The 27,086-nt window shown below is 52.6% G+C and overlaps 2 protein-coding genes across 3 annotated transcripts; one reads left to right on the top strand and one right to left on the bottom strand.

Moving 5' to 3' along the window:
• Window positions 1-25,091, top strand: OTOP2 (otopetrin 2). Its single transcript, XM_064675911.1, has 8 exons — window positions 1-207; window positions 19,162-19,364; window positions 19,964-20,392; window positions 20,855-20,991; window positions 21,562-21,620; window positions 22,188-22,321; window positions 22,780-23,669; window positions 24,754-25,091. Exons 3-8 carry the CDS (start codon window positions 19,996-19,998, stop codon window positions 24,922-24,924), a joined length of 1,788 nt encoding a protein of 595 aa, XP_064531981.1. The 5' UTR covers window positions 1-207; window positions 19,162-19,364; window positions 19,964-19,995; the 3' UTR covers window positions 24,925-25,091.
• On the bottom strand, window positions 6,602-19,215 carry USH1G (USH1 protein network component sans). Of its 2 annotated transcripts, XM_064675913.1 has the most exons (4): window positions 18,583-19,215; window positions 16,322-17,890; window positions 7,716-8,957; window positions 6,602-7,002 (listed from the first exon to the last, which is right to left on the bottom strand). In XM_064675913.1, the coding sequence occupies exons 2-4, from the start codon at window positions 16,483-16,485 to the stop codon at window positions 6,999-7,001; spliced, it is 1,410 nt and encodes a 469-aa protein (XP_064531983.1). In that variant the 5' UTR covers window positions 16,486-17,890; window positions 18,583-19,215; the 3' UTR covers window positions 6,602-6,998. The 2 variants fall into 2 exon arrangements, with proteins under 2 accessions (XP_064531983.1, XP_064531982.1); XM_064675912.1 differs by having other exon boundaries at window positions 6,602-8,957.
• Window positions 25,092-27,086: the final 1,995 nt, after the last annotated feature.

Raw genomic sequence — 27,086 nt, 5'->3', positions numbered from 1 at the left:
GCCCCGCCGAGGCACCGCATCGACGGAGCGGGGTCTCGCCCTCCCGCCCGGCGCGTCCCCCCACACCCCCGGCCCGCCGGCGATGCGGCCCCAGCCCCGCTCCTCCTCCTCCTCCTCGCCGTGCCCCTGAGGGGCGGCCGAGCCGCTCGCCCCCCGCCGCAGCCCCAAACGCCCACGGCGCAACCAAGAAGGCGGTGATGGAGCAAGGTCAGTGAAACAGGTTTCTCCTCCCGGATCCCTGGAGCAGGCGTCCTTCCTGCGCCGGCTGGGGAGCTGCAGACTTGTTGACAGCGGCTCTCGTTAGCTCGGTTATTGAGCGGGGCCGAGGGCTGGGCTCCCTGCCCCGGAGGTAGCGGCTCCGATGGGGTCATGGATGCCCCGTGCATCTCCCCATCCCTCCCCGGGTGGGCGGCCGTGCTGCTCAGCCTTCCCTGGCCTCGTGGGACCCCGCGGGAGCCCCGTGCCCTGGGAGATCTGCTCTGAAACACCATTGGGGTCAGGGTGGTTGAAATAAGGGGTGTTTGTGTGGGAGGTCTACAGTGACAGGGACATGGAAGGGTTTGGGATTGGCATCCCCGGCTGACCCCAGTGCTGTGGCCCGCAGCCATCCCGGGTGCTGGCATACCTGCCAAGCCACAGTGCTATGCTCAGGGGTTGTTTGTGGCTGTGGAGAAGGGCCAGGCTGTGGGTTTATCACAGCAGAGGTAAAAGGCAGCACCAGGCCAGCTGCCAGAATCTGTCTTCTACCCTGTTCAGGCCTTTTGGTTCCCAAATTCCCCCAGGTTCCTCTGCTTTGGTCACCATCACTGCCCACAGCTGATGGCACCAAATTCCAGGGACAGGGGAAGCCTGGCCATGCCTGCCATGGGCGCATTTCCAAAACACAGCCAGAGGGCATCTCAGGGGGATGAGTGTGGGTGAGGGTCCCCACAGCTGGTGCCCAGTTTTGCTGGGACACGGCTGTCCCAGCACAGCTTTGCTGCTTTGTGGCAGTGAGATAATGGGTGGTAACAAAGGGATGTTGTGGCAGACAGGTCCGTCCCTGGCGCCTCCTGCGAGGGCAGAGCCTGTCCTTGGGCCAGAGCAGCGTGGTGTTGTGCCTGCTGCTACCTCTGCCCAGGCACTGGTGGCTACAGGCTGACCCGAGAGGGGACAGGACCCTTGGGAAATCCACCTGTGCTTGTATAGGACTTACTGTCTGGGTTTAGGTAGTTTCTGGGCTGGATGCCCTCCTGGCAGCTCTAGCCGGTGCAGTTCCACGGTGGGTCAGGTAGTCCAGCTTTCGCCCATGTGTCTCCCCTGGTGATGGCTGCTCCCATCAGGTCCCATCAGGACCTCCTGGGCTCTGCTGGCTTCATAGAGCGCTGATGTGTTAGAGCTTGGTGTCCTGCAACAGGAAAATATAGCTGTTGTCAAAGTGCATCCTGAAAGGAGATAGAGATCAGTCAGCAGGAGCAGCTGGGAGTTGTCCCTGTCACTCCAAAAAAGTGAGAGATAATGATGAAAGCTGAGATCACTACTCCCCTCAAGCTGCCCCAGAACTCAGGCTGGCATTGCAGGGCTCTCCATGAGCGGGGTCCCCGGTGCCAGAGGGCAGGTACTGCTGCACCACATGCAGTGACAGGCACTGACCTGACTCCCATGCCAGCCGAGGGTCCCACAGCTTCCTCTGTGCCTTTGCCACCCAGCTTTCTCCCACCAAAGCATCCAGGACAGGATGTACAGGGCATCAATCCTGCAGTGCCAGGGTTTGCCCCAGCAGAGCATATGGTCCCATTTAGTGGTGCTACCAAGGAGCTGGTGTCAGTATTGTCCCAGCTACCGAGAGTTTCCCACTCACCATTCCCCCTGGACCCATGTGCCCCTGCTGATCTCATCTGTCACCCCTGGAACTGCTGAGCTGATCCCTCGTTCACATAGGGGATGCTGTGGTGCTGGGGTATCTGGCTGCTCAGTACTGTCCCCCCAGCATGTGGAGTGGCACAGAGCCAGCTCCATCGCTGGGCTTGATTCAAGTCCTCCCAAAATGATTTCCTGGTTTCAGTTTCCCTCCAGCTTCAGCACTTCTATGAGCAGTGCTGGGCACGACCCCATCCTCACTGCTGGTTTCAGGGCTATGCTAGAGCAAGCCAGGAGTTTGGGTGTCATGGGGGACCAGGGACGTTCAGCAGCTGGGGATGATGATGATCTGGATAATGACCTGGAATGATCAGGCAGTGCCTGTGCTCAAAATACACTTGTTCCCAGCAGCACTGTCAGTGTTCAGTGGGATGAATCCAGACAGATGGGTCTGGGGTACCAGTGATGCCCCACACCCTGCTCTGCCCTGGCTCCCCCTGGGATGCTCAGTGCCATCTGCAGATGTGTCCCTGTGCTCTTTGTTGGGAGCAAGCTGGGGTGATGGGTAATGGGACAATGGGTACCAGAGAGTTTGCTCCAGCCCTGAGAAAACTGATGGCAGAATCTATGTCATTGCTTGACATTTTGCTCCTATTTTTGAATTGCATTAAGCAAATGTAGAAAATTATTCGCCCTGTTAATACCTGAAGCCAGAATTAAAATAAAATGACCCTCCACCTCTCCTGCTTTCCCAGCCCACCCAGCAGTGCTCTCACAGACACGCTGATCTGTGTCCATGCTGCTGCCTTTTGGGGCACTTTGTTTTTGGGAATAGCCATGGAGGGTCCCAAAAGCAGTTTCAAGGCGAGGTGCTGCATCCATACCAGGCTGTATTGGTGGCACATCCAGCCCTGTACTGGGCTGCTGGGGGACACTGTGCAAGGCACAGCAAAGCCAGGGCATGCCAGGGGTGCCACACGCAGACCCCCTTTCCCCTCACTCTCGTCCTGGCCCTCCACTTTCCTACAGCCATGTGTTACTCAGCTGCTGGGCCAGGAAATGAATCCCTGATGGGATGGGCAGGAAATAGTAAAGCAAGTGGGGTACAATGGCCTGCACTGGCCTGGCAGGTCCCGGACCCCAGCGTCACCCTCCAGTGTGGGCACTGTGGCTGTCACCAGCTCCAGGTAAGGCTGGGAAAGAGGAGCATCAGGCAGGGCTGAGGACTAGGTGCTCCACCCAAGGGACATTCCTCCCCCTGGTCCCTTCTGCCTGTAGAACCTACCTGGTGTCCTGTGGGTGATGTCCTTACTCGGTTCCCATGTCAGTCCCATGTGACATGGCAGAGCACACGTGCCATCCCAGGGGAGCAGCCAGTAATCACCGTGCCACCATCAGCCTGGGGAAGCAGCTGTGTCCCCATGGGCCAGATGTGGTACCCAGCAGCCAAGCAGGAATGCTGCAATGCTCACTTGATGCCTGAAACCTGCATCTCCAGCAGAACCACCGTACAACCTTGGACTTCCCCAAAACATTCCCTGCCTTCTCCCTCCTCCAGACTGTGGTCTGGAGGTCCAGCCAGCTCCTAAGGATGGAGAGATAAAAGCATCTGAGTGATAATGAGTGCCAATGCCTCCATCCTTGCAGCAGCTGCCAGAAAATAAAGGCATGGCCTGTGACTCAGTATCACTTTTGAGTGATGCTCAAAGTTGAGGAGCTGGGGATGTCTGGCTGAGGATAGGGTGTCCATGCAGTGGTTAGACTGCTGGCACAGTCCCTTGGCCTTGCTCTGCTCCCTACACACCACCTCCTGCACCATTGGGAACAGGGAAATACATGTGTAAGCTAAACCAGGGACTGGTTTTACTGGGAAGCCCCATTTAACACAGGCACAGGACAGTTTGGCATTTGTGGCTTGGGGTGTTAAGGGATGAGCATCCCAAGGATCACTCATTCCCTGATGGGGAGATGCTGCCATCCACTGCCACAGTGCCCACAGGACCTGCCCCGTGTCTGACTGCTCGGGAGCCACGGGCAGGGACAGGGATGGTGTTTGCTTGCTGGCAGCAGTGGGTCGGGGAAACCTGTGGCCTGGCTGGGTTTCTGTTTGGCAGGGTATTTAAGGGTGTTCTCCAGGGTGTGCCAGCCCTGGCCTCCACCCTGCTTTCACAAGCACCCTCTCCGAAAGGAGCTTGTTGTTCTCGGTTGTGGAGTGTAATGAGCATCATGAAATTTCCTGGGGAAGTTGGGCTGTCAATGGGCAGAGCAGGGACAGGGCCACCTGTGCTGAGAACATGGGGACAGACATGTCCCCTCCTCATGCCCAGGGCAAGAGGAGCCCGTCTCCATCATGAGCCCAGTCCAGCAACCCAGCTGGACAGGGGAATTTGGAAAACAAGAAACATCTCTTTGGCCAGGGCTTTGAATGCTGTGTCCTGCAAGGGCTGTGGCCCCACACTTTGTGGGAAACAACCTGGTTGGAAACCAAGGACCAAACCTAAAACCAAGGAATATGCATGAGCTCCAAATGCAGGTATTTGCTCTGGGGCTGCTGGTGCCTCTGACAGCCATCCCTGTGCCCACAGACATCCTCCTCACCTCACCTGGGGCAGCCATGGGCCTGAGCCCATCTCCTGGGCTCTGCCAGGCTGTGTTGGTGCCACAGCTCAGCTTTGGTCTCTCCCTGCATCTTGGAGGTGACCACGTTGGTCTCAGGACTTGGTGATCCTAAGTGGCATTTTTGGGCTTGGTCTTACCTGTGTGGGAAAATGTCCTGCATTTGGGTATTGTCATGGCACCAAAACCTTTCATTGGCTCTTTGAGGGAAAGACAAGTTGGAAGAAAGGATCTCTGCCAGCATCAGCAACTGCTTGGGTGCTTCTAAGGAAAAAAGTAAAGTTAGGGAGTATGCAAACCCCAGCTGCCTGGCAGCCCCCAAATACCCACCACTGCCCAGTGCCTGGCCCTCAAAAGGCTCTGATGGGTGCCAAGCCAATAGATCCACTTGCCTCTGTCATCTGCTGGGATAAACTGGTCCCCATTGCACTGGAGTGACAGCAATATGAGCCACAGCACATTTTTCCCCTCCTGTGTCCAGCACGGACCCAAAGGCACCGTTCAGACCTGGGGAAACTGAGGCTGGGAACTGGTTCATGGTGAGCAGCTGGTGCTCTGCCAGTCATCAGAGAGGGGACAGAGGGGTTGGGTGTAGTCACACATGTGCATGAGGAAGAGGGCGAATGTAGCAATCGTAACCTCACCTGAAAATTGGCCTTTATAGTACAGGTACTGCTTGCAGCCGGACTTGGTGGCAGTCCTTGTCTCCCGTTGGGCTGTGGGTCCTATCCTGCTCTCCCAGACCTGGTCCCGGCAGAGGGAGCTGTGACATCAGCCAAGCCACAGCTCTCCCTGCAGGACAGCAGCCCCGGGCTTTGGAGAGGGACCAAAGAAAACAGTGCCGGGGCCGCAGCCCTGTGCAGCCCTCATGGAAAACTCGCAGACTCAGCACATCTGATCGCTCCCCCTTTTGCCTGGAAATCGAGCCAAGAGTTATGCAGAAGTTGTAATTTAAAATGTAAATGCACTGTTAGCTCTAAAATGACTTAAAAAGCTAATCAGTTTACATCTGTGCAGAAAGATCTCAGACCCTCAGTGGTGTTTTGCTGATGCCAGAGCACCTCTGTGTGCAGTGGCACAAGGCTGGGACCCTACACCTCTCCTAATGGGGCTTCAGCCACTCAGGGGGCAGTAGGGCAGAGAAGCACCTTGCAAAGAGTATTTCTAACTTGCAAAGAGTAATTTTCCTCCCCTACACCCACACGCCCAGGGCAAGCACAGGCAGGGAGCAGCACAGCTTCACACCAAACAAATCCCCATCCTCCAAGCAGCAAACCACAGCCTTCACATCTCCAAAGGGACAAGGATGGTCCAGATCCCAGCCTGACCCAGGATGAGCATAAAGAGGTCATTCCTTATCATTTTCATCCCTGAGATAAGGTTGATGAGCAGCACCAGTAACAACTTGCAGCATTTCTCTGATCTAGCAGTTTGCATCACAGCCTGAACAGGCACATTCCCGGCACCCCATGGCAAGGGGCCATGAGGATATGTCCAGGTCCCCATCCCACTGCTGCACCCCAGAAACACTTGTGCCACCCAGAAGCCATCCATAGATCACATATGGAAGATGGTGCAGTGGAGCTGGGAGCTGAGGGCTCAGAGTGTGCAATGGTCAGCAAGATCATGATGGGTGTGTGGGAACACCTAACGCTGTGGTTCAGAGCGGTGCTTTGAGGCACTGATGCATCAGGGATGCTTGGAGGAGGCTCTGGGCTGCAGCCCGGTGTTATGCTTGGCCCTGGGAAGAACCTTGAGGCAAGTCAAGGTTTTTCACATACAAACTGCTGACACAGCTCAGTGCCCTGGAGAGATGGGACAGAAACGTTGCATCTGTGAAACAGACATTTGACCACTAGACAGCAGCTATCAACATGTTTAAACCACCATTTCATTTCAGATTGTTGCCCTCAAGACAGCACAGACCAGACTCACAGAGGTGCTGAGCACCTGCTGGCTGAAGTCAGGCTTGATATGTCTCAAGCTGAACAGCCCCACACCAAAGTAATGAGAACTCCCTTACCAAAACACAGAACCAAACAAGGTGATGCTTCTCACCAAATGAGAACCAGGAGAGAGAACAGAACTCCCCATCCCACTGTTCCTCAAGCCTAAACCCCAAAACAACCACGTGCTCAAGAAAGAATAGATTGTAATTATTTATTCTGGGTCGCTTTGAAAATATCACGTTATCTCCTTCCATTCATGGCTTCATGTGGTCTCACAGCCTGTGACAGCAGTGTCCCAGCCAGTTGTGCAGGTCACTTCTTCCTCCAGTGAGGGGGAGACCATGGTCCCTTCAAGGTTGGCAGGTTGGTGCTGCCTGGTCCGATCTCAGCAGTCGTCCCTCCGTACCAGGTACCGCCCAGGAGCATCGCACAGACAGGGAGCAGAGCAAGGGAGCAGTCCAGCAGGACTGGTGGGGATGGCTGTAGCTTTCAGCTGCCCCAGGAAGGGAGTCTCTGGCTTGTGTTTTCTGGCAACTTAGAACTGGGTTTGTTTCTCGAGCATTAAAAAAAAATAAAAATAAAAAGGTGCTGATGCTATCTGCAAAGGGAAAGAGAAAAATCTATAAGCACCCAGAGGATCCAAGACCTGTACTGAAAGCCTGTAAAAGCAGCACGCAGATATCTGAAGGCTGGGCAGCCCAAACAACTCAGTGAATTACTGTGTCAGTGGACGTGGGGACACCCACACCAATGCCTTCCCTCACTTCTGTTCAGGCACATGGTCCTTCAGCCCAACCCAACCAAACTCTGGAAACACCATAAAAGAGCAACAACTCCAACCCAGATATGCAGTCTCCAGAGGTCTGAGTAAGATCTCAAGCATTTGGGGAAGGATTCCCAATGCCACTGGGCACGGCTGTCAGCCTGCTCCCACAGGGAACTGCAGTTGATTTCCTAATGTCTTCAAAAGGTGAGGAGTCAGGACAAGCCTGAGTGTGGTTGAAAATCTCAGCTACAGGGACAGAGAAGCATCAGACCACAGAGCAGTCAGCATTCATACCAGTTATGAAATGAAACAAGGGCTTCACGTCCTGCCCAGTCACATCAGGGCTGTTGAGTAATGAGCTAACGCTATTGCCACCTCTCCAAACTCTCATCCTTTCCACACGAGCAGGAATTTGCCCACACACAGAAGTGCTGAGGTTACCTGGACTCCTACTCTTCCAAGCGGGTTGAAAACAAGACCTTACATTATCCACATCTCCACCTGCTGAAGGGTTTAACTGCTCAGAGGCCCCATCTCCTACTTACAGTTCAGTGTCTACAATGACATCTGGCTTCTCCAGAGTTTGTCGTCTCCTCTGGATGGCATCCACAATCTTTTTCCTGGGGCCCAGTGGGATATTGATGCTCTTCAGGTCATTGTCTGAACATAGCATGAGGGCCTCCAAGTCAATCTTTTCCTTCTTCAGGATGGAGATGAACTCAAACATGTGCAGGGAAGCCAGAAAAGTCTCCAAGGGGCTGGTGTCTGGTTCGTCATCATCGTCCAAGCCCAGCTCCACCTCATCCCAGGGCAGCTCCTCCGCGTTCCTCTCCTGCAGGCTGTTGGCACTGCCAATGCTGTCGTTGAGACTTGGCGAGCGCTGCAGGCGGCTCCGCAGTTTGACGCCCATCCCGTCTGTGTTGTCTTCTCCCAGCGTGCCCCCATCCTCCCGGCCGATCCCAAAAAGCCCACTGCTGACGTAGTTGCGCCGGAACACCATGGTGCCCAGCCCGGGGCGGTTGAACAGGGACTCATGGCCAGAGTCAGTGCTGACTTCTGAGTGGGCCGAGTCCATGTGCAAGCCCGGGTCACTTATGGCACGGGAGACAGTGTCTTCATCCGTGAGGAACATGTCTCTGATGTTACGGCGAGTCCACTCCTTGGGGCTGGCGTACGTGCCCTGCTTCACAAACATGACGTCGTTGCCCAGCTGCAGGCCGGACAGAGACCTCATGCTCTTCCTCCCATCCTCGTAGATCTTGAATGTCCCGTCCATCTGCTTCTTCTTCTCTAGTTTCTTTTGTATTTTCGTCTTTCCCTTGGCTGTGCCGTGGATGGTGGCTTGTGAATATGGCAGAGAGGTCACCATAGACATGTGCTGGAACTTCTTGCTTAAGGTGCTGCTTGAATAGCTGGAAAAGCTCATGGTGTCTGAATTATCCGACATCTCCTTTCTGTACCGTTTCTCCATCCTTTCGTGGTGCTTCTTCTGCAGCTTCACACAGTCCTTAATCCTCCTCTCCGCGTCCCGAAAGGCCTTGTCCTTCAGTTTGCTCACCAGCTTGGGGTTGAGGCTGCTCTGCTTGGCAGCAATAGAGTCCAGGTACCGCACGCACTCCATGTGCCCCTTCATGGCTGCCATGTCCAGCGGGGTGTGGTAGTCGTTGTCCAGGCACCAGATGTTGGCCCCAAAGGAGATGAGGAAGGAAAGGCAGTTCAGGTGGCCGTTGGCTGCTGCCAGGTGGAGAGGGGTGTTCCCCCAGATGTCACATTTGTCTGGATCACCCCTAGACAGCAAGAAAAACAACCAGTTAGCATTTGGGCACAGCTGACAGACAAATCAGTACCATGAAGTGCTGACTCCTTGAAATGTGAAGCTACACTCTTCTGACCCCCACAGCTTAATTTTAAAGGGGTCTTCTGGAGGGGTGTAGCACTGACATGGAATCATTTTGCCTGACATGCAAATCTGTGGCAATTCCCGTGACCTGAATTTAGGTTGCAGGAAAAATATGCTCCTGCATTAAAACATCTTTTGGAGGGAGGCAAGACAGCTTCTGAATAGCCCAGAACTGAAATGTGGGGCTGATTCCAGCTCAGGCCTAACAATGTTTTATTGTTATAAAATATCAAAGCTCAAATGTCCTTTTAAGTTCTAGTCAGATTCTATCTTCAGATCTTGGCTTCATTCACATTCTGCAGAGGGGTCTCCCAAAGTGGCTCTCTGTACCCCACATCCTGGGTGGGACACCCTGGGGTCCCACCATCACAATAGCACCACTGTGAGACTCCTCAGCAATGGTTCTGAAACCCACCACCTGCTGCACCTTCCCACCCTCCTGTTCCTTGGTGCCTGGGGAAATTTGGGGCTCAAGGAGCCCGTTGGCAGTAGGGAATAAGAGTGAATTTGCTGACATTGGCCTTGGCGTGGGGGTTTTGTGGGGGATTTTGCTGTACTGTGCTTGGTCTCGGTTGCACGGCTTGGAGCACATTGGTATTAGCACATCCTGAGAATCCAGTTTCAGAGAAAGTAGAGATTAGGTTTCTGCACTCCTCAAGAGCTGGGCACTCGACTACTGCCATTAGCATCTCTTCTCACACCGTGCCAGCCCCTGCCTCAGCAAGCTGCTGACAGGACACAACCGCTTGCCCACGTCTCCTGCCTGCCATGACAGGAGGGACACAAACCTGGATTCAAGGGAAGTCTCTCCTCCTGACATTCCTCTGTGTTGGGGTGAAACAAGAGATAGTTCACACCCCTGCTGGCACCAGCCTTCTCCTGAGCATGTGCTAATGATATGCAGCCAGCAGCAGTATCTGTCAACAAGGCACTCTCCCTCTGTGCACATGGATAAGGGAAAGCCTTTTATTAAGTCTCTGCAGCTCCACCACCCTCAAAAGCTACTCCTGTGGGCAGCAGGGCCCTGGCAGAGCTCTGGCTCAGCAGAGCTCCTGCCCATTTCTGTGCCACCCTTTTGATGAGCTCCAGAGGAACCGAGCACTGTTTCTCCACCACAGAGACCTCAGCTCCAATCCATGGTGACACCAGGAGTGCAGAAGGCAAATCATAGAATATTTAGTGTTGGAAGTGACCCACAAGGATCATCAAGTCCAGCTCCTGAAATGCACACTTGAGACCTTCAGCCTGTGTTACTTAACTCCTTGCTGCTTTAGAATCTGTGTCAGCAAGAGCTGGGAGCAGCAGAGGCCAGAAACCTCTTCCAAATACCACGTGCTCTGTGCTATGGCTTGTCTCACTTCAAAGGATCTGAAAACTACTCCAGAAGAAGAACAGGAGGTCACAGGAGCAGAGGGGCCTCTTTCCCCTGCTGCTTTGCACCTTCTTCACTAGTGCCAACACACAAGCCCCAGGAACAGCCTTATTCAGCACATTCACCCCCACACTGAAGGCAGGGACCCCACTGCCCACCTGGGACCCTGCTGTCCAGGGAACAGCAGAGCCAGAGCAGAGCCACCCAGCCGGTGTAATACCGAGCTGACAATCCTCAGGCTGTTCAGAAATGTCCAGAGGTTAAACTGGAGATTATTTGGACCCAGAGCATGAGCTTCCTGCCTGTATTCCCTGAGAGCTGCTACAAGGTGCACTCAGCTTTCCCTGTGGGAACATGAGCAGTAACTCCACCATCCACATGTTTTCACAACATTTACAGAAACTTTGTAAGTACAACCTTGAGCCCTCTGGCAAATTCAGCAAGTTGGTCAAAAGGTTCAGAACTGTGTAAGGGCCAAAAACACCCACCAAACCCTGCAGGACTTCTGTAGCCAGAGCCTTTGACACCTCTCATAGAAGCAGAGAAGGGCTTCAGAGATGGGTGATGGGGAGGAGGGCAGGAAATCACAGGGTTGAGGAGCCATGAAGCCAAAAAAGGAGAGGAAGGAGCTGCCAGTGCTCCAGCAATGCTGAGTTTCAAGGAGTGGTAACTCCCCAGCCCTTGCCTCTACCCTCGTAGTGACATGTCCAGGCTGGGAAATGCATGGGGAGGATAAATATTTGATGAATTGCAAGAGAGGAATAAATTATTGATGGAGCTGGATTTAAAGAGCCAGTGAAACTGGAACTGCTGGTGCTGGCAGTGGGGCTGGAGCGCGTGAGGGGCTGTTGGTTTGTTTATATGTGCTCTGAATGGGCCTGACATGTGGGCAGGTGAGCCAGGGCACCACGAGGGTCCCGACATGTACTTGGACTCATGATGTGGACAGTGACTGAGCAGTGGACTCACTGCAAATAGTTTTGCTCCTCAAGCCAAGTGTGTGGATGCTCAAACTGTAAAGTGCATCTTGGAGCCTATTTCTTGTGTCTGTTCAGTTCAGGGGTCAGAGGGAAAAATCCAGGCAGGTCTTGGGGATTCGTATTTGAAGGTCTGCTTTCATCAGGGAGTAAGTGAGGGGAAAGAGCAGCAAAACCAGCTTTCTTTGGACATTTCCAGTGTCTAGAAACAAGAGTGTTAGAGCAAAAATTAGTTATCTCAGTGCCTTTACCCTATAAATGTCTGCCGCAGGCGCTAAAAATGCATCAGAAGGAAAGAAGAATGGTGACTTGCAAAGTAGGGATGTTTGATCCAGCTCAGATAATAAACATGAGGCCCTCCCTCTGGCAGGTGTCTGTCTGAGCAAAACTTCACCTCCGGGGCGCTGCACATGAGGAGATGCTGACTGCAGGGTCCACTAAGTGGGAACATATTTTAATAACAGGTGTAAAGTGTAGCACTTCTCGACTTCAAGGCGTTTTCGAGTGCTGAGTCAACTGTAATAATCATTATTAAAAACACTGTTAATTGGGCCCCTTAGGTGGACGTGTGCATCTCCTGAGTCACTGTGTTTGCACCATGACATGCACGCTCACTCCCTTCCTGCTGGTTTTCCCCCTCCACTTCTCCCATGGGATCCCAATTAGCCAGGGAATCCAGTGGCACTTACATATGTTCTTCCCTGGCTGCGTGTGTGGAGTTCCTCTAATAGCAATAGACTGGCTCACCCTTGGCTCATGGGTGTGTGTGAGGAATTGGGCCGTGGGACCGGGAGCCAGCTGGTAGCAGCGTGTCTCTGGCTCCCATAAAATGTTTTTAGATAGAGGAAGAGGGGAAAAAAAAGTAATTTGTGGCTTGAGGAACAATCCTCACTACTTTCAGCCCAGCCAGTCAAGGCAATGACCCAAGCAAGGCATAGAAATGAGCAGAAAAGATGAGGTTTTGGACTCAGAGCAGAGCTTTGGGTTCTGTATCCCAAGTTTTGCCCAGGTGGTGGTAGGTCAAGAATTTAGCTATTCCTTAAATTCAGATCCCCAAAAATCCAGCACAGATGAGGGTCATCTCAGGACTCTCTGCCTCTTGTCCCAGCAAACAGCCAGGCTGGCAGTAACTGTGACTGGTGATTGTTAGTGCTGTGGCAGTGCCCGGGGGCACGTCTGCTGGCTCAGCACCATGCCCAGGGCTCACCTCACTGAGCAGACAGCTCAGGTGCCGGAAGCAATGGAGCTGCAAGAATACTCCACCCTGCTCCTTCACCTTCCTGGCTGGTCATTGCCCAGGGGAAGGTCCCCACCAACACAGACATGCCGCTCCAGCCCTGTGGTGTGCAGAGGATGCACATCACCTTCACGTGCCTTGCTGCAACCTCCACTGCAATCCTACCCCAGCCGGGGTGACGGGATGCCCTGGAGCAGCCTGGCTGATGTCAGGAGCCACCGTCACCCCCAGCCCACAGCTGAGCCACTTGTCCCCTCTGCCACTGACATCCAAAGCATCCATGACCCCCGTCTTTGTAAGAAGGGAGACTGAGGAGCACCTCTGCAAAGGAATGCTGGGTGGTAAAGCTGAGCGTGGACCTCCAGACACATCCTCACCTCTCCTGTGGTCAAATCCAAAGAAGTCCTGGTTGTTCCCCTTCAAGGCCCCCAGAACTGCAGCTAACTGGAGCTGGGCTGGTGCCAGCCACTGCCCCGGCAGGTCATAACGAACCGTGCTGAAGAATTACTGCCTCTGAAAAGCTGCAGTGCTAAATGCCAGCTAGCCTGCTTCTTCCCAGCCATCATGTTAATTGAGTTTGTTTTCCTCGCTGGAGCCCAGCCAGGAGGAAGAAAAAGGCTTTTTGTGTGGCAAACAAGAAGGATGAGCCGCTGCTGATCCCTCTGTCCCAAAGCCTCGCTCCATCCCCTTGCAAAGGGGGCACAGAGGCACAGACACATCACCAGCTGCTATGGACAGAGCAATAAGCTGCTTCATTACCCTTTCCCTGTGCATTGAGGCAACAAGTTTTACTCAAGGATCTATCAACTGATTTATTATATTTTCTTTGCCCCTCTCCATTTCAGCCCAGCACCACAATCTGCTGAACACAGCATATGGATGAGTCTCCTCCACTGATGACAGAACCTAGGTAACCCCAAGTGTCCCTCAGCCCAGCATGACCATCAGAGCCATAATTTTGGCCCCCTTAGCCCCCTCCCACAGCCCTTCTTTCTCTGGCTGCCTCTGGACACCCTCACTAGGACATTTCATAACAGCCTGGCTTGTTTGGGCACAGGTACCATTGCCCAGTTCTGGCAAGGAGATTTTGGTGTTTCTTAATGCCTTGGGACTCTCCCCTCACTCTCTGTACTTTGGCATCCCCCTGGAACCCAGCTGGGGGCTCACCAGCCCCCTCAGACCCTGAAGCTGCTTCCCACCTCATTCCTGCATGGAGCCAGCCCAGCTCCCAAGCCTCCACTCCATGCCATGGTCCCACACTCCCCTACCTCGCAGTGCAGGGCTCTCTGTACCTAAGGAGGAATATTTTCACTGCAGAGGGCAGAGAGAAATTCCCTGACATTTTGGGATACTGAGGAATCCTTCCTCTTGCCTCCCAGTTGTGATAGTGCAGGTGTGATAATAATATACAACACAGCATTACATTTCATCTCTGAACAAGACTCGAACACCGTGGCACATCCTCCTAAGCACTGAGGGCAGAAAATTACAGGGTTCTGCTCTCAGGCTCTCCTGGGTCCTGTGCAATTTCACCTCTCTGGCACCCCTGTCCCCAGGCTGGGGCTTTCCCACCTCTCCTGCTCCGGGAAGCAGGGACATGCCTGCCTCCATGCCGAGCACTTCGCTGGTCTCTGTGTGGCCCTGGGCAAGGATCTGACACATGGAGATGAATGCACGGATACAAACACATCCTGCAGTCCCACAGCTGCACACTTTGCTACACTATCCATCATGTAAAGGGCACTGGGCTTTTGCCAGGCTATTTTCCTTGTCAGGAACAAATGTATATTAGGCTGTTAATTAAACAGCAGCCAAGCTGCACTCAGACACGACTGAGCCCACAAAGACCTTTTAATCCAATGTGGATTTATAAAAAACCATGAAAAAGTAGCCCTTGGGCTTTGTGGGGTGGCAGAAACCGCTGGCTTGGATGGGTGTTGACAGGGCAGGCAATGGTGCTGCAGGGTGCCCTGTGATGTAGGTGAGCAATATAAGGAGATACAGTGATATAAAGAGGTTACAAAGTCAGTCTGGATGGCTTTGCCTTTCTGGAGGAGTGTTCATTCACAGCATGGGCCTTTCAGATCAACTTTTTGGCCATCAAAGAGTCTTTGGAACCATTTCTACTTCAGGATCTCATGCCCAGAGCTCTCCTGCCCTTGTCTCTCTGTCCCTGGATGGCAATTCCCCTCCCAGCAGGATCTCAAGGAAAGTTTCTGCTGGGCACAATCTCTCCTGGGAGGTGCACAGTGAGCCACACAACCCTCACCCAAGGAAGCATCACAGGACTCTCAGCCCAGGACCATCTTGGAATGCTCCACTCGGAGCAATGTCTTGCTCTGTCCCTTCTGGACTCGGAAATAATCTTTTCCTGACCACACTCCTATTGCATCAGGTGCTCAAGGACTTCTCAAAACAACTCTATACACAGCCTTTCTGACCCCAGGATCTGAGAGGAAATGCTTTATAACTGAAGGACAGCAGTGGGTGGAGGAGCTCTGCCTTTGAGTGCAGCTATGGAGCTGGATGAAGGTTTTATACAAGAAAACCAGAGTTTCAGGAGATGCTGAGAGCCCAGAAACAGGCGCAGTGGAGATGTGAATGACCAAATACAAGAGCTGCTAACACAGCCCACACTGGATACAGAAAGTCCCTGGATGGGAGCTGACAGACCCACCAAGCCCTGGCCCAATATGGAGAAGCAAAGCCCTTCCAAGGATGGACGATGAACATCCAGGCTGCTGCTGACCTCCCTCAGCACCATTCCTCAATATTAGAAACGTATGAATCAAAATCAGCACTGCCACCAGTCTCTCAGCCTTGGGTGCCTTTAGGTGAGGTGCTCAGAAAAGCCACCAGAGTGGAAGGAAGCGCTGGCATGTGGGTTTGGTAAGAACAGGAGGGCCACGTACTGCTCAAGAGTAGTTCCTCTAACACCAGGATGTAAATCCTACCAGTCTGACAAGTCTCCTCAGTCCCACTCCCTCCTCTCCACCACATCCACTCTTACAGAGCCAGAAACCCCAAGATTTAGCAGCCGAGGGTGAGGTACAGAGAGACACACCAGCATTGAGCAACCCCTGTGGGGGAGACTGGGCTTAAAGAAATCTGCTCTTGGAAAACCTGCTCCTGAATTTCCTGGGCTCCAGGTGCTCAACAGGCTGCCCGGGGGTCACATACTGAGACCTTGCTTCGGGTAAAACAGACAAGGGTCACCCACTGCCAGCAGGCACTGCGCACATCTCTCTGTGAGCATTCTTGGGACAGAAGGAGCAGTTATTCTCTCTGCCCCCTCATTTGAAAGGGGGGGCTTTTTTCATGTCAGTGCCCCGATGTGCTTGTGTTTACAGGATGTGTAAAGGACCATGAAGCACTTGTAGGGGGGACACATCCTCACCAGGGGAGCTGCAAACAGGGCTGGGGTCAGGAGTGGTTATAGGGTCAGAGGAGCTGGGAAAGCAGAGAGCAGCTATCAGGAGCACTGGATTAGACTCAAAGCACCCCAAGCAGAGAAAAATAACGGTGGGGAGGACAGGAGGAGGGGTGTTATGGACAGAATGCATCGTTTTTTGGGGCACACTGACCTGTGAGCAGGGAAGGGGGAAAGATGGGGGTCCCGGCTATTCCACCCCCCAGACCAGCACCGTGCACTCGCCCACACTCACCCTCTGCTGACAATGAGGCGCAGGGCGTCCAGGTTGCCGTGGTAGGCAGCCCATAGGGTCGGGGTCATGCCATCCTCGTCCGGCGAGTTCAGGTCCTTCTTGGTGGCTTCCTTCAGCAGGTCCAGGTAGCCGTCCCGGGCGGCCCGGTGGTACTGGTCATTCATGGTGCGGAGCAGTCCCCGGGGGAGCACATGGGTGCCCAGGGGGTTCAGGGGACGGGCATGGGTGTGAGGCAGGGGGAGCTGCCAGGAGGGCCCCGCTCGCCTCGCACAGCTCTGCAGTACCAGGACACCTGAGAAGTCCCGGCCGGCGAGGCAGGAGCTGTTCCAAGCTCAGCCAGCCAGGCTCTACAGCGCTTCCCCTGGGTCCTAAGCATCCTCCGGCCCCGACGGCTCTTTGTAACACACACCAGCTCCACGGCGCATTAAAAGCTCCAATTAAGCAGCATCACTTCGTCGGGCTCAGCCCAGAACTTGGGCACAGGGTCACACAGTGACAACTCGCCAGGTCTGCACGTCCCCAAAGCAGAGCAGGCTGCCAGAAAGGCTCATAGGTTGTATCCTGCCTGATACCCCTCCATGCCCCTCTCCATAACTACCCCATCTCAAGGGAGGGGCAGCAGCAGCCACAGGAGGAGGAGTGGGTCTATATCTATCTATCTATCTATCTATCTATCTATCTATCTATCTATCTATCTATCTATCCATATATAAATCCCTAATGCCACTAGGAAGATAACAGCAGAGCCAGTCACTATCCCTGTCCCCCTTCTACCCTGCCTATACCCACAGAATTCTGCTTCCCAGGGAATTGCACAACAAACTGCACAACAGGAATCCTTGATAAACCGAAGAAACTTGTATAGGCTGGGAAAATCCCCTTCCTCACCCTGTTTTCCTCTCTGGAGAGTAAAACAACACCAAGCCCACTCCCACCTGTAATTCGGTGCTTCACTGTGCGTGCATGGGGGTGCAGTGTCTGGCCTCTGGTGTCTTTTATGCTGACACAGAATTCCTGGCTGGGTGAGACCCTCGGGGAGCTGGACAACCCCAGGCAATGCCTCCAGCACAGTATTCCCGGGCCCCGGGCACCCTCTACTGTCGGGAAAGATCGAGGCAAGCCTGGATGTTGACCAAAGCACACAGTTGTCCCAGCACCCAAGGGTGAATTGGTGAATTGTATCCCCTGGGACGTGCTGTTGTGGGGGAGCAATTTCCTGCCGCTCCCTTGTTCATTTTGCCTGTCATGTCCTGACTCTGGGAATGGGAGATCTCCAGGGCTGGAAAAAAATGCCCCAGGACAGGAGGGTGGCCCTAAAGCAGTGCCAGGTGCACCCACACAAGCTGCAGTGGTTAACCCCTGGGTGACAGACACGGAGTGACTGTCCTGGTTGCCTGGGGACACCTGTAAGTGCCCCAGGCAGGGTCTGCTGCTCCCTGCAGGGTTTGCTCACCTTGGCAGGTTTGCTTGTGCCAGCTCAGCCTCCCCAGGTGAGTCCTGATGGATGTAGTAGCCACGGAGGTATTTGTTGATGGGATCCTTCCAGGTGAAAAAGCAGCACAGTAACGTCTGCAATTCATTACCGAGGTTATTTAATGATTCTTTGTTATTATTAATTAAGTTTGTTCTGCTGTTGTCGTGAAACGAGTGTTCTAAGGTCGCTGCCGGGGGACTGGGAGCATTGCCCGAGGCAGTAAACACTCTTTCCTCTGTTACTGGCTGTTAAGGACAAAAGAGGGAGAATAAACCAGTGCATTTAGCCCGGGGGGCCTCTGAACCTCTGCCTTCTGCAAAACATCATTATCCACTCAGTTTTACTTCAGGGAGGCCTGGGCTTCCCCTGGGAGAGGCTACAGATTGAGGAAAGTTCAACCACTCATCCCGAAAGGAAGCCCTAAGGATCAGCAGGGCAGACCCAGTGCTGGTGGCAGCCGGCTGGTGGCAGCACGGGAGGGATTCATGGAGATCTGATCCTGAGCTCTCCTTCACCATCCCACGCAGCTCAGTTTGGTGCTGTCCCTGCAGTGCTCAAAGGAGCGCGGTGGTGAGCAGGCAGGAAGGAGCAGGGCTGAGAAAACACACAGCAAGCAGCCTTTGTGCTGGGCCCTAGAGGGGGAAAGCGCTAGGGACATCTCCAAAAGAGGCATTTTCAGGGATTAAAACTCATCCCCATCCACTGAGAACTGCCCTGGGTCCCCCCATCTCCTCCATGAAACATAAGCTGGGGAGAAAGAGACCTTGAGCAGAAGCTCTCACCTCACCTGGCAAAAGCTTGAATCCCATCTGCACTGTGGTTTATAACATGACTTCCTCCTTGGAAGGAGAGGAGTTAAGCTTCTGAGAACGGGCCAGAGAAAGGTAGTCCCACCCTGAAAAATCAAATGCAGTGCGTCAGCAAAGTCGAAGAACACGAATTACAGTCCCCAAATCCTGCCCTGCTCTAGTGCTCAGCCTTCCTCACTGTTGCCATCATGGGTGGGAAAGGATTACATTACCCTTGGCACTGAACAGATGCAAATGCAAATTTCTTCCTTTTTCCTCAAAAACGCTCCAGGCCTAGAGCAGATTGATTTGAATAAGACAGGGTGAGGCACAATATTTATTGTGCTCAGTTAAGCAGAAAGCCAAGCACCACATCATCAGCAAAGATAAGTTCGTCATCTAAACCATCTTCTCTCAAGGGAAGAGATCTCATGGACGCAGGGAGATGGGTTTGATGGGGTGGCTTTGCTCTCTGGTGACCCTGACCCTGCGACCGAGCGGTCCATGCCATGCTTAGCAGTGTTGTCAACTCATGCTCTCATTGGGTAAATAACCCTTATCTCCTCGTCTTTGTCCAGCTTCCCCAAAATCAGCTATTGCACAAAATGCATCACATGAGTTTCTCTGAGAAGCCCACGAAGCCCTGCTGTCAGCTCCAGACATGGTATAAATCACAGAGACATCCCAACGGGTATAAATTCTTCGACTGACCAAGCTGCAGCTACAGGGAAACTTCTCAGCCTGGCAAGAGCAGAGATTTGGATCCCAGGCAGCAAAACAGGTTGGTGAAATGGCTTCGTTTCAGCCTTTTCATTGAGAGTCAATGAACTTCCAAACTTGGCAAGGGCAAGGGGCTTTAGAGGGTGTGACAGCAGAGAGAGCTCACACCCTTCTTGCAGGAACTGGTAAAAATTATGATGTGATGGTCCAAAGATTCTGGGGTTTCTTACCTTTTTCTTGGCCTGTTCTTCAGCCAGGAAGTATAACAACTTCTTGGAATGTCTAGTATTTGGCATTTAGAAATCAAAACCACACTGGCCATTTGCCCCAGGATATTTGATCCCGTGAGCACTTTTTGGTGCTTTTCCGGTATCTTGCATCAATGAACACGTAAATGTGATATGTGGCCAATTAGAAACGCTTTGCTAGACTGACCTGGGATCTCCCCGAGCAAAAGCATCTTAAGCAACAGCAGCCTTCAGGCAACCAGGAAAGGAAAGGTTGAGAATGAGCTCATCCCTTGTCTTGCAGTCCCCGTCTCAGCTTTCCCTGTTCCTCTGATATGTCCTCTCCTCCTCATCACGTGTCCTGCTTTGGTCCAGCCCTGGACTGTTCCAAATGAAGTGGCACCTCTCATTCATGGGACTCTCCTCCCAACAGCATTGACCCTCAGACAGAGCATTGGCTGAACCATGACCGAAGAGCCCAGGCGGAAGGACAGCGAGACCGGACACCCCAACTCCAGCATGGGCTGCGGACACAAGGATGACAAAGCCAGCCTGGCTTTGAGCCAGATAGCATCTTTCAGCCACCAGGCCCCCTCCACTCCTGCCTCCAAGGAAGTGTGGAAAAAGGGCGGCCGCATGTTCTCCATCCTGCTGGCCGTGCACTTGGCCCTGCTGGCCTGCACGCTGGTGAGCAGCGGGGCCTTTGAGAAGATCGCCGTGCACGACTACGACGTGTTCTTCCTGCTGACTGTCATGATGCTGATAGTCATCATATGGATCATCTTCTACCTCGCTGGCACCTCCCGGTGCCCAGGTGCCATCCTGTGCAAGGACTCCCACGCTGGGCCCATCTGGCTGAGAGGTAGGAGCTCTTGGGGGCTGGGGTTGGAGGGGAGGTACAGGGTGGAGAGTTCATGGGAGCATCAGTTATTACAAGGGAAGCAGCAACCATGTGGGCACAGCCTCCTCCTGCTCTGGGGCATGGCACCATGCCCTGCTTCAGGTCAGCTCCTGCTCCCTCCACTGGATTCACTGCCAGGTCTCCCTGTATCCACAAGGGCTCTTGGTAATTTACACCAGGATCCTTCCCAGCCTAAGATCCTTCTCAGCTTTTGCCAGAGCTGTTAACCCCAGAGTACAGGGTTGATTGAAAATCCATTCCAGCCAAAATTATTGTACGATTCTGTTGGTGCTGGGAAAGGAGAAACAGTGGTAGAAGCAAAACCCCTCCATGACAACAGTTCCTCATCTTCCTCTCATCTATCTGCATTAGCCCATGTGTTCACATATCTGTCCAACCACAGATATTTTTGTTCCTCAACAGGAGGCCTGATTCTATTTGCCATTTTCAGCCTTGTCATGGACGTGTTCAAAATAGGGTATTACTCGAGCTTCTACAGCTGCCTGTCTGCAATCAAAATCATCTACCCCATCGTGCAGGCAATATTCGTGGTCGTCCAGGTGAGATGGTTCTGCTCAGTCTCAGGGAGGGGTAGAGAGACACAGGCACCAGTGGAAGAGCTCTGATCTCATGAACATAGTTCAACCACCCCCACAGCAAATGCAGAGGCTTAACTCAGCCCCACCCAGCCCACATCTTCTCCCTCCCTGGGGCAACTCACTTTAAGGCATTGATTTAAATTTGTTCCCTTCCTGTGACATTCTGGCTTGTCACAAACTCTAAGCAGCCCCCATCCAGCCAGGTCTCCTTTTCCATGAAGAACAGAGGAGGAGAAGGACAGTCAGGGCAGGGGTTGCCTTACAGTTTGAGGTCCTGCACAGAGGACCACCTGCTCTGGGACAGTGCTAAGAAGGGAAGAGGTCAGACAGGGACAATTTAGACAGGAACAGGGAGTGGCCATGGGCAAACAATGGCAGTGTGAGCAAAGAAAGAACATTCAGCAAATTGCCAGGATTATGGGCTCCTAGGCTGGGCCCAGATGGACACAAGCAAAAGAGGTTCCTCTCTCAGGATGATGTGCTTTGCTTTCTTGTTTTGTTGGAAATAACTCCTTTTCTTGCCCCTGCCAGACGTACTTCCTGTGGGTCTCTGCCAAAGACTGCATCCACGTGCACCTGAATGTTACCAGGTGAGCACTGCTGCTCTTTGAACCCCACTGGCCCAGGAGATCTGAGCCACCACAAACTTTCTCTCTCACACAGCTAGGATGCAACAAGGAGATAATCTCATCTCTGTTAATGCTGCCCAAAACTAAACCTGATCAGTGGCTCCAGCTGGCCTTGGATCCCAGCTCAAACAGTTGAGGTTAATGACCTGTGGATATATCAGGGTTGGGATTCAGTTCAAGAATACAAGCATTACTCAAAGCAGATTAAATAAATAATTATCATTAAATAAAGTTATTCATAGCTGACTTTTGCTGCCCTGGAAAAGATAATGATTCAGTGGGCAAGCCTCAGGCTAAAATAAGATCTAGTCCACTTTTGCAAGACTGGAGACCAATCCAGATCTATTAATTCACTATTGAGAAGCTCTTCTAAAACCAACAACAGGAATCAGGCTTTGCAAATTCTCATGAACAAGGATAAAAAGTAGGAAGAGAGGAGAGTGAGGGCAGCAAAGCAAGGGTCAGGATGGGAGCAACATGGCCTAGAGCCACTGCTTTAATCTCAAGAACCTTCTCCTCCTTCTGCAGGTGTGGCTTGATGCTGACACTGACTACAAACCTGGCAGTGTGGATGTCAGCAGTGACAGACGAGTCTGTTCACAAAGCACATTCAAAGCTGAAGAAGAACATGACAGAGGAACTCTTCAGGTGGTTCCTGAGAGGTAATCTGATCATTTGTGAACTCACCTGGTCCAGGGAGGGAGCCAGTGAGATAGAATTGTTCAGCAAGTCAGGTTTTATCTGTTTTTGGAGGGTCTGTCTAGAGCTGGAGGTGCCTTTGGCAGAGCTGGTATGTTAAAAGCCAGGTCTGGATGTTCGCTTCTTAACCTGTATCACAGAGAAGTCAGAAGGGTGGAAGACCGTGTACAAATGGGGTGGCAATGAAGAAGGGAAGGGGGAAAAAAAGGGAGATTTAACCTGCCAATTAAATTCTTAAAAAAGAACATGGGCACCAGAAAGCTGAGGTTGAAGTGTCCTTGTTTTCAAAGTGGTCACAATATTCTTTTGTCATTGGTCTTGTTTTTCACTGACCCTGAGCATCCAGCTCTTCAGGGCTGCTAATGAGTGTTGCCTCCTTGTTTTAATTCCACTGCATCTATCTGCTTTTATCTTGTTCCAGTGGGAATGAGAAGTAGCTCAGTTGACCAATGCAATTGCAACAGCCAAATCTGCCAGATCTTCAAGAATGGCTACTTTTGGCTGTACCCCTTTAACATTGAGTACAGTCTCTTTGCCTCTGCCATGGTCTACGTCATGTGGAAGAACGTTGGACGCTTCATAGACCATCACTCCCACCACATTCAACGCCTGAAGTTCAGGCTCTTCCGAAGGACCTTCTTTGTAGGCATCATGTTGGGCCTCGTCATTCTGGTGAGTGGTCTGGGAGTCCTCATTCTTTATGAGGTGCAGGTAAACTCCAACACTGAGTCCAGCAAGAAGAGCCAAGCACTCACCATGTACTACATCTTCAACATTGTTTGTCTGAGCCTGATGTCTCTTGTCTGCATCGGTGGCTCTGTCATCTACCGCTTTGACAAGAGGGACATGGACCGGCACAAGAACCCCACTAGGACCCTGGACGTGGCCCTGCTGATGGGGGCAGCCCTGGGACAATACGCCATTTCCTACTACTCCATTGTGGCCATCGTGGCCAGCACACCAAGGGACGCTATCAGCGCGCTCAACCTCACCTACGCCCTCCTGATGATCGCCCAGCACACCTTCCAGAACATCTTCATCATCGAAGGCCTCCACCGGCAGCCCCCCAAGGAAGACTACAAGCATGACTCCCACCAGAAGGATCTCTACGGGCTCACCTTTGTCAACATCAACGCAGTGTCCCTCCGAGTGCCCGACACTGGCAGCACCTTGGCCCCTGGCGCTGCCTCTGGCACTGAAGCCGTGTGTCCTTCTGACCTCGTGCGGTCCCTCACCGCCCCCAGGGAGATGAACTGGAGGAGGAAGTTCTTGAGGGAGATCTCCATGTTCCTCCTACTGAGCAATGTCATAGTGAGTACATGCAGAGAGAAGGGGGGAGGGAGAGGGGAGCAAGCACAAGGGAGAAGGGTCTGTGAAGGAAAGGATGTGCCTCATGGAAAAACAGTCCCTTTCTGTGCCTCTGCTGTACAGAGAGCACACTTAGTTATATTTATAAGTTGTCATTCCTTTGTCCCCTAAAAAAAAAGAGCAACTGCCCTGAAGTTAAGACGTTTTAGGCTACACCAATAGACCTGTTAGTTATTGCCAGAATGTCAGACACAAGAGGTGGGTACACAAGAGAAGAATCAGTTTCAGTATTTTTACTATGTATCAGTGGATATGTAGAATAGCTCATTGAAAGCAATAAAATACATTAAGCCCTTCCCTTCACCCCCAGAGAAACGATGTAAAGTGACAAATACCTGGGGTGAAATCTTGGTTTTCCTGAGGAATGGCAGTGCATCTTTTCTCAAAAACTCAGGCTTAGGAGCCCAGCCGCTGATCCCAGTTGCTGTTAAGAGAAACTGGTCACTGACAACCCCAGCTGGGGTTTCATGAGCAGTCAGGGGACTGCAGTTTCCTGCCAAAGGAATGTAGGATTACAGCTGCATCTCCAAAGAAGCCAAGCATATTATGTCTCTAGACACCAAGTCCCCAGCTAGTCAGTCACATCCTGTCCTCACGCTGATTTCACACAGAAACTCACAGAGGATGAGCTGACAACCCCCATGCAAGCAGGCACATGGGCTGGCTGGGCTTCTGAGCCAAACATCCTGGCCTGGAGAGACCAAGCTGCTCCCAGCTCAGCCTTTCCCACATTTGTTCCATCCACGGAGCTGGCACAGGCCAGGTCCATGCTAACACACCACACGCTCAAGCTCTTACCCAGTGAGTGCTTCAGCCCGTGGTCCAAGCCTGTCTCTGAGCGTGAATCAAGACTGGTCTTAGGGTACAGCACTAGACTGTACTTGATCTTAATGCAGAGACTGGCTCCTGGCCCAGGTCCCGTGCTCGGAAGGTCTCTCCTTTCCCGCCCTGGGTAGCTGTGGTTGCAGGTGCTTTGCTGTGCCTCACACATTTCTCACCGTGGTGTTATTCCCATTTCCTCCAACAGCTCTGGATCATGCCAGCCTTTGGTGCCCGGCCACAGTTTGACAATGACACAGAACTGAACTTCTATGGCGATTCCATGTGGCCGGCCATCGTGGACATTTGCCTGCCCTTTGGAATCTTCTACCGAATGCACGCAGTGGCCAGTTTGCTGGAGGTCTACATCGTGTCCTAAAGAACTCCCTCACAAGGAAGACGAGATCCTCCTCAAGCAACCCACCTTCTTCCTACCCCAGGGCTGGGAGACTGCCCAGATGTCCCGAGGGGTCTCCAGCAGTGTTGGGGCATTTATGAACTGTCAGTGAAGATCATCCAAACATAGTCCAGATTTTATTTTTGCTACTTGTGTGTGGATGTGCCTGTGTGTGTCTGAAGTTCTTCGAACTTAAAACAGATAAAAAAAAGGAAGGTGTCCAAAGCAGGATCACGGTGATTAACCTTGGTTCATGCAGAGACTCACCTTCCTTTGTAAAGCCTGTTCACTCCATGCCGCTGATGAACTCTCCAGAGGGTGCTCATCACTCTTGGGCAGTTAGATCCTGCCTGTGCACAGAGATCCAGAGGGTACGAGAGGCTGACACAGGCCTGGAAGGCACAGAAAGGGAAAGCACTTCATCTTCTGGTACGGCCAGTCGGAAATCACTCCCCTGCAGAGATGTGAAAAACAAACTGGTGACCACCAAAGGCTTTGGGAATCATTTTAATCTTTCCTCTCTGTATCGCCCGTGGATATGGGCCCTCTTGACCCTTCCCTGTACCAGTCCCTGCTGTTTTCCTTCCTCTCCAGGGAGGCATCACTGCAGCCTCCTCTTCTTAAGGAGAGCTCTGTGTGTGGTCCTGGGCTGGCCCTGATATGGGATTGCTCTAGCACACTTTCTTTCTCAGCTTTCCTGAATCAGGGCTTAATGATCATAAAGATGATGTGGGCAATACAGTCTGGGGGATGATAAAGAGATTTTTTTTTTAAATAGATAATGATTTTTTAAAAAATATGAACATTTTTGTACGCACAGTTATTTATTGATTTTCACTGTAACACTGAACTCCTGAAGGGACCCTACAACACAGAAAGCAATGCAATGCCATGGCCACTTTGATCTCCCATGCCCTGAAGGGATGCTGGTGCTGCACCCTCAAGCCTGTGTGTGCTTTGAGGCTGTGAGCACAGCCCAGCACCCAGACCCTGGGGCCCTGACACAGGTTCCTGGGTGCCTGCAGCCCTCCATGAACCACTGTATGATTGAGGGGGCTTTCAGAGCAGGAATTCTGGGCTGCAGGAAGTTGAAATGGGCCACTCTGCTGTACCCAGCATCCAAGAAGAGCCTCAGAAAGCCCACACTTCCAGGTCAGGAGGGTGATGCCAAAATGGCACAGCTGAGCTCTGTCTGCATCCTGAGACATGAGGGTTTAACTGTTCCAATAAAGGGCTTATTGTTCCATCAGAGTTTATCATTCCAACAAAAAACACTACAGAGGTGGCAGTAATCATGAAGCCCTCTCCTACGGACGTGTGTTCATCTGCCAGAGGGAAAACAATAAATGGAAATCATGGTACTTGAAACGGAGTGGTGCAATTTTCCACCTGACAGCCCAAGCTGACGCGTTTCAAACCACCTTCCCCTCCAAGCCCCGATCACCAGACCAGCAGGGACCAGTGCCTCTGGCTGGTCTGACACCACTGTACCTGCCTGCCAGCAGCCTTTCCCTGGGGTGGGTAGAAGAGGGGGTAAACCCCAGTTCCCCCTACCCCCAGAGGGTTGCACCAATCCAGCATCTCCGGGTGGGACAATGCTTCCCGTGACCAGCCCAGAGGTCTCTCCCAGCCCCACGGGTGCTGGAAAGGCCTGGTTCTATTTTTACCATTGATCTGGTAAAGATAAAATCTCTCTCTAGAAACTTCACCTTTCATAAAACAAAAGCCTTATTATTCTGTGGCTCCCACAGCTGAAATTAAGTCAGAAAAGAGACGCAAACGGCGCACAGACGTCAGTCCCACGTACAGCCCAACACATTGTCTGAGCCCCAAGCTGCTGAGCTCACACAGGGGAAGAAAACACTTTTAATCACCTACTTTCTTCCTGGGGGGCACACCAGGTTTCCTCCTACGTGCTCTTCCTGGTGCCTGGCCCCAGGTTCCCAGGGATGGGTGCACTGGGTCAAGCAGGGCAGACTTTGAACTGCTCTATTGTCCTGGACAGGGACTGTAGGGGCACTTCTGGGGCTAAATAAACTCAGGATGTGTGTATGGAGAACTCCCAGATGGCCCAAGCAGCACTGGTAGAAGCAATAATCCCAATCAACCGCTCCAGGGTGGTAGGTCAGCTGGAACCACAACAT

Source organism: Pseudopipra pipra, chromosome 19, assembly GCF_036250125.1.
Source record: "Pseudopipra pipra isolate bDixPip1 chromosome 19, bDixPip1.hap1, whole genome shotgun sequence".
In the NCBI taxonomy this organism is placed as follows: Eukaryota; Metazoa; Chordata; class Aves; order Passeriformes; family Pipridae; genus Pseudopipra; species Pseudopipra pipra.
This window is presented reverse-complemented; position numbering and strand designations above follow the sequence as displayed.

Bases quoted from the DNA above. Each gene is read 5' to 3' on its own strand.
- USH1G (XM_064675912.1), bottom strand. From the start codon at position 16,485: ATGAATGACCAGTACCACCGGGCCGCCCGGGACGGCTACCTGGACCTG. The intron at 8,958-16,321 runs GTGAGTGTGGGC...CTTGCTGTCTAG, and splicing joins CGCCTCATTGTCAGCAGAGG to GGGTGATCCAGACAAATGTG.
- OTOP2 (XM_064675911.1), top strand. From the start codon at position 19,996: ATGACCGAAGAGCCCAGGCGGAAGGACAGCGAGACCGGACACCCCAAC. The intron at 20,393-20,854 runs GTAGGAGCTCTT...GTTCCTCAACAG, and splicing joins TGGGCCCATCTGGCTGAGAG to GAGGCCTGATTCTATTTGCC. The intron at 21,621-22,187 runs GTGAGCACTGCT...CTCCTTCTGCAG, and splicing joins GTGCACCTGAATGTTACCAG to GTGTGGCTTGATGCTGACAC.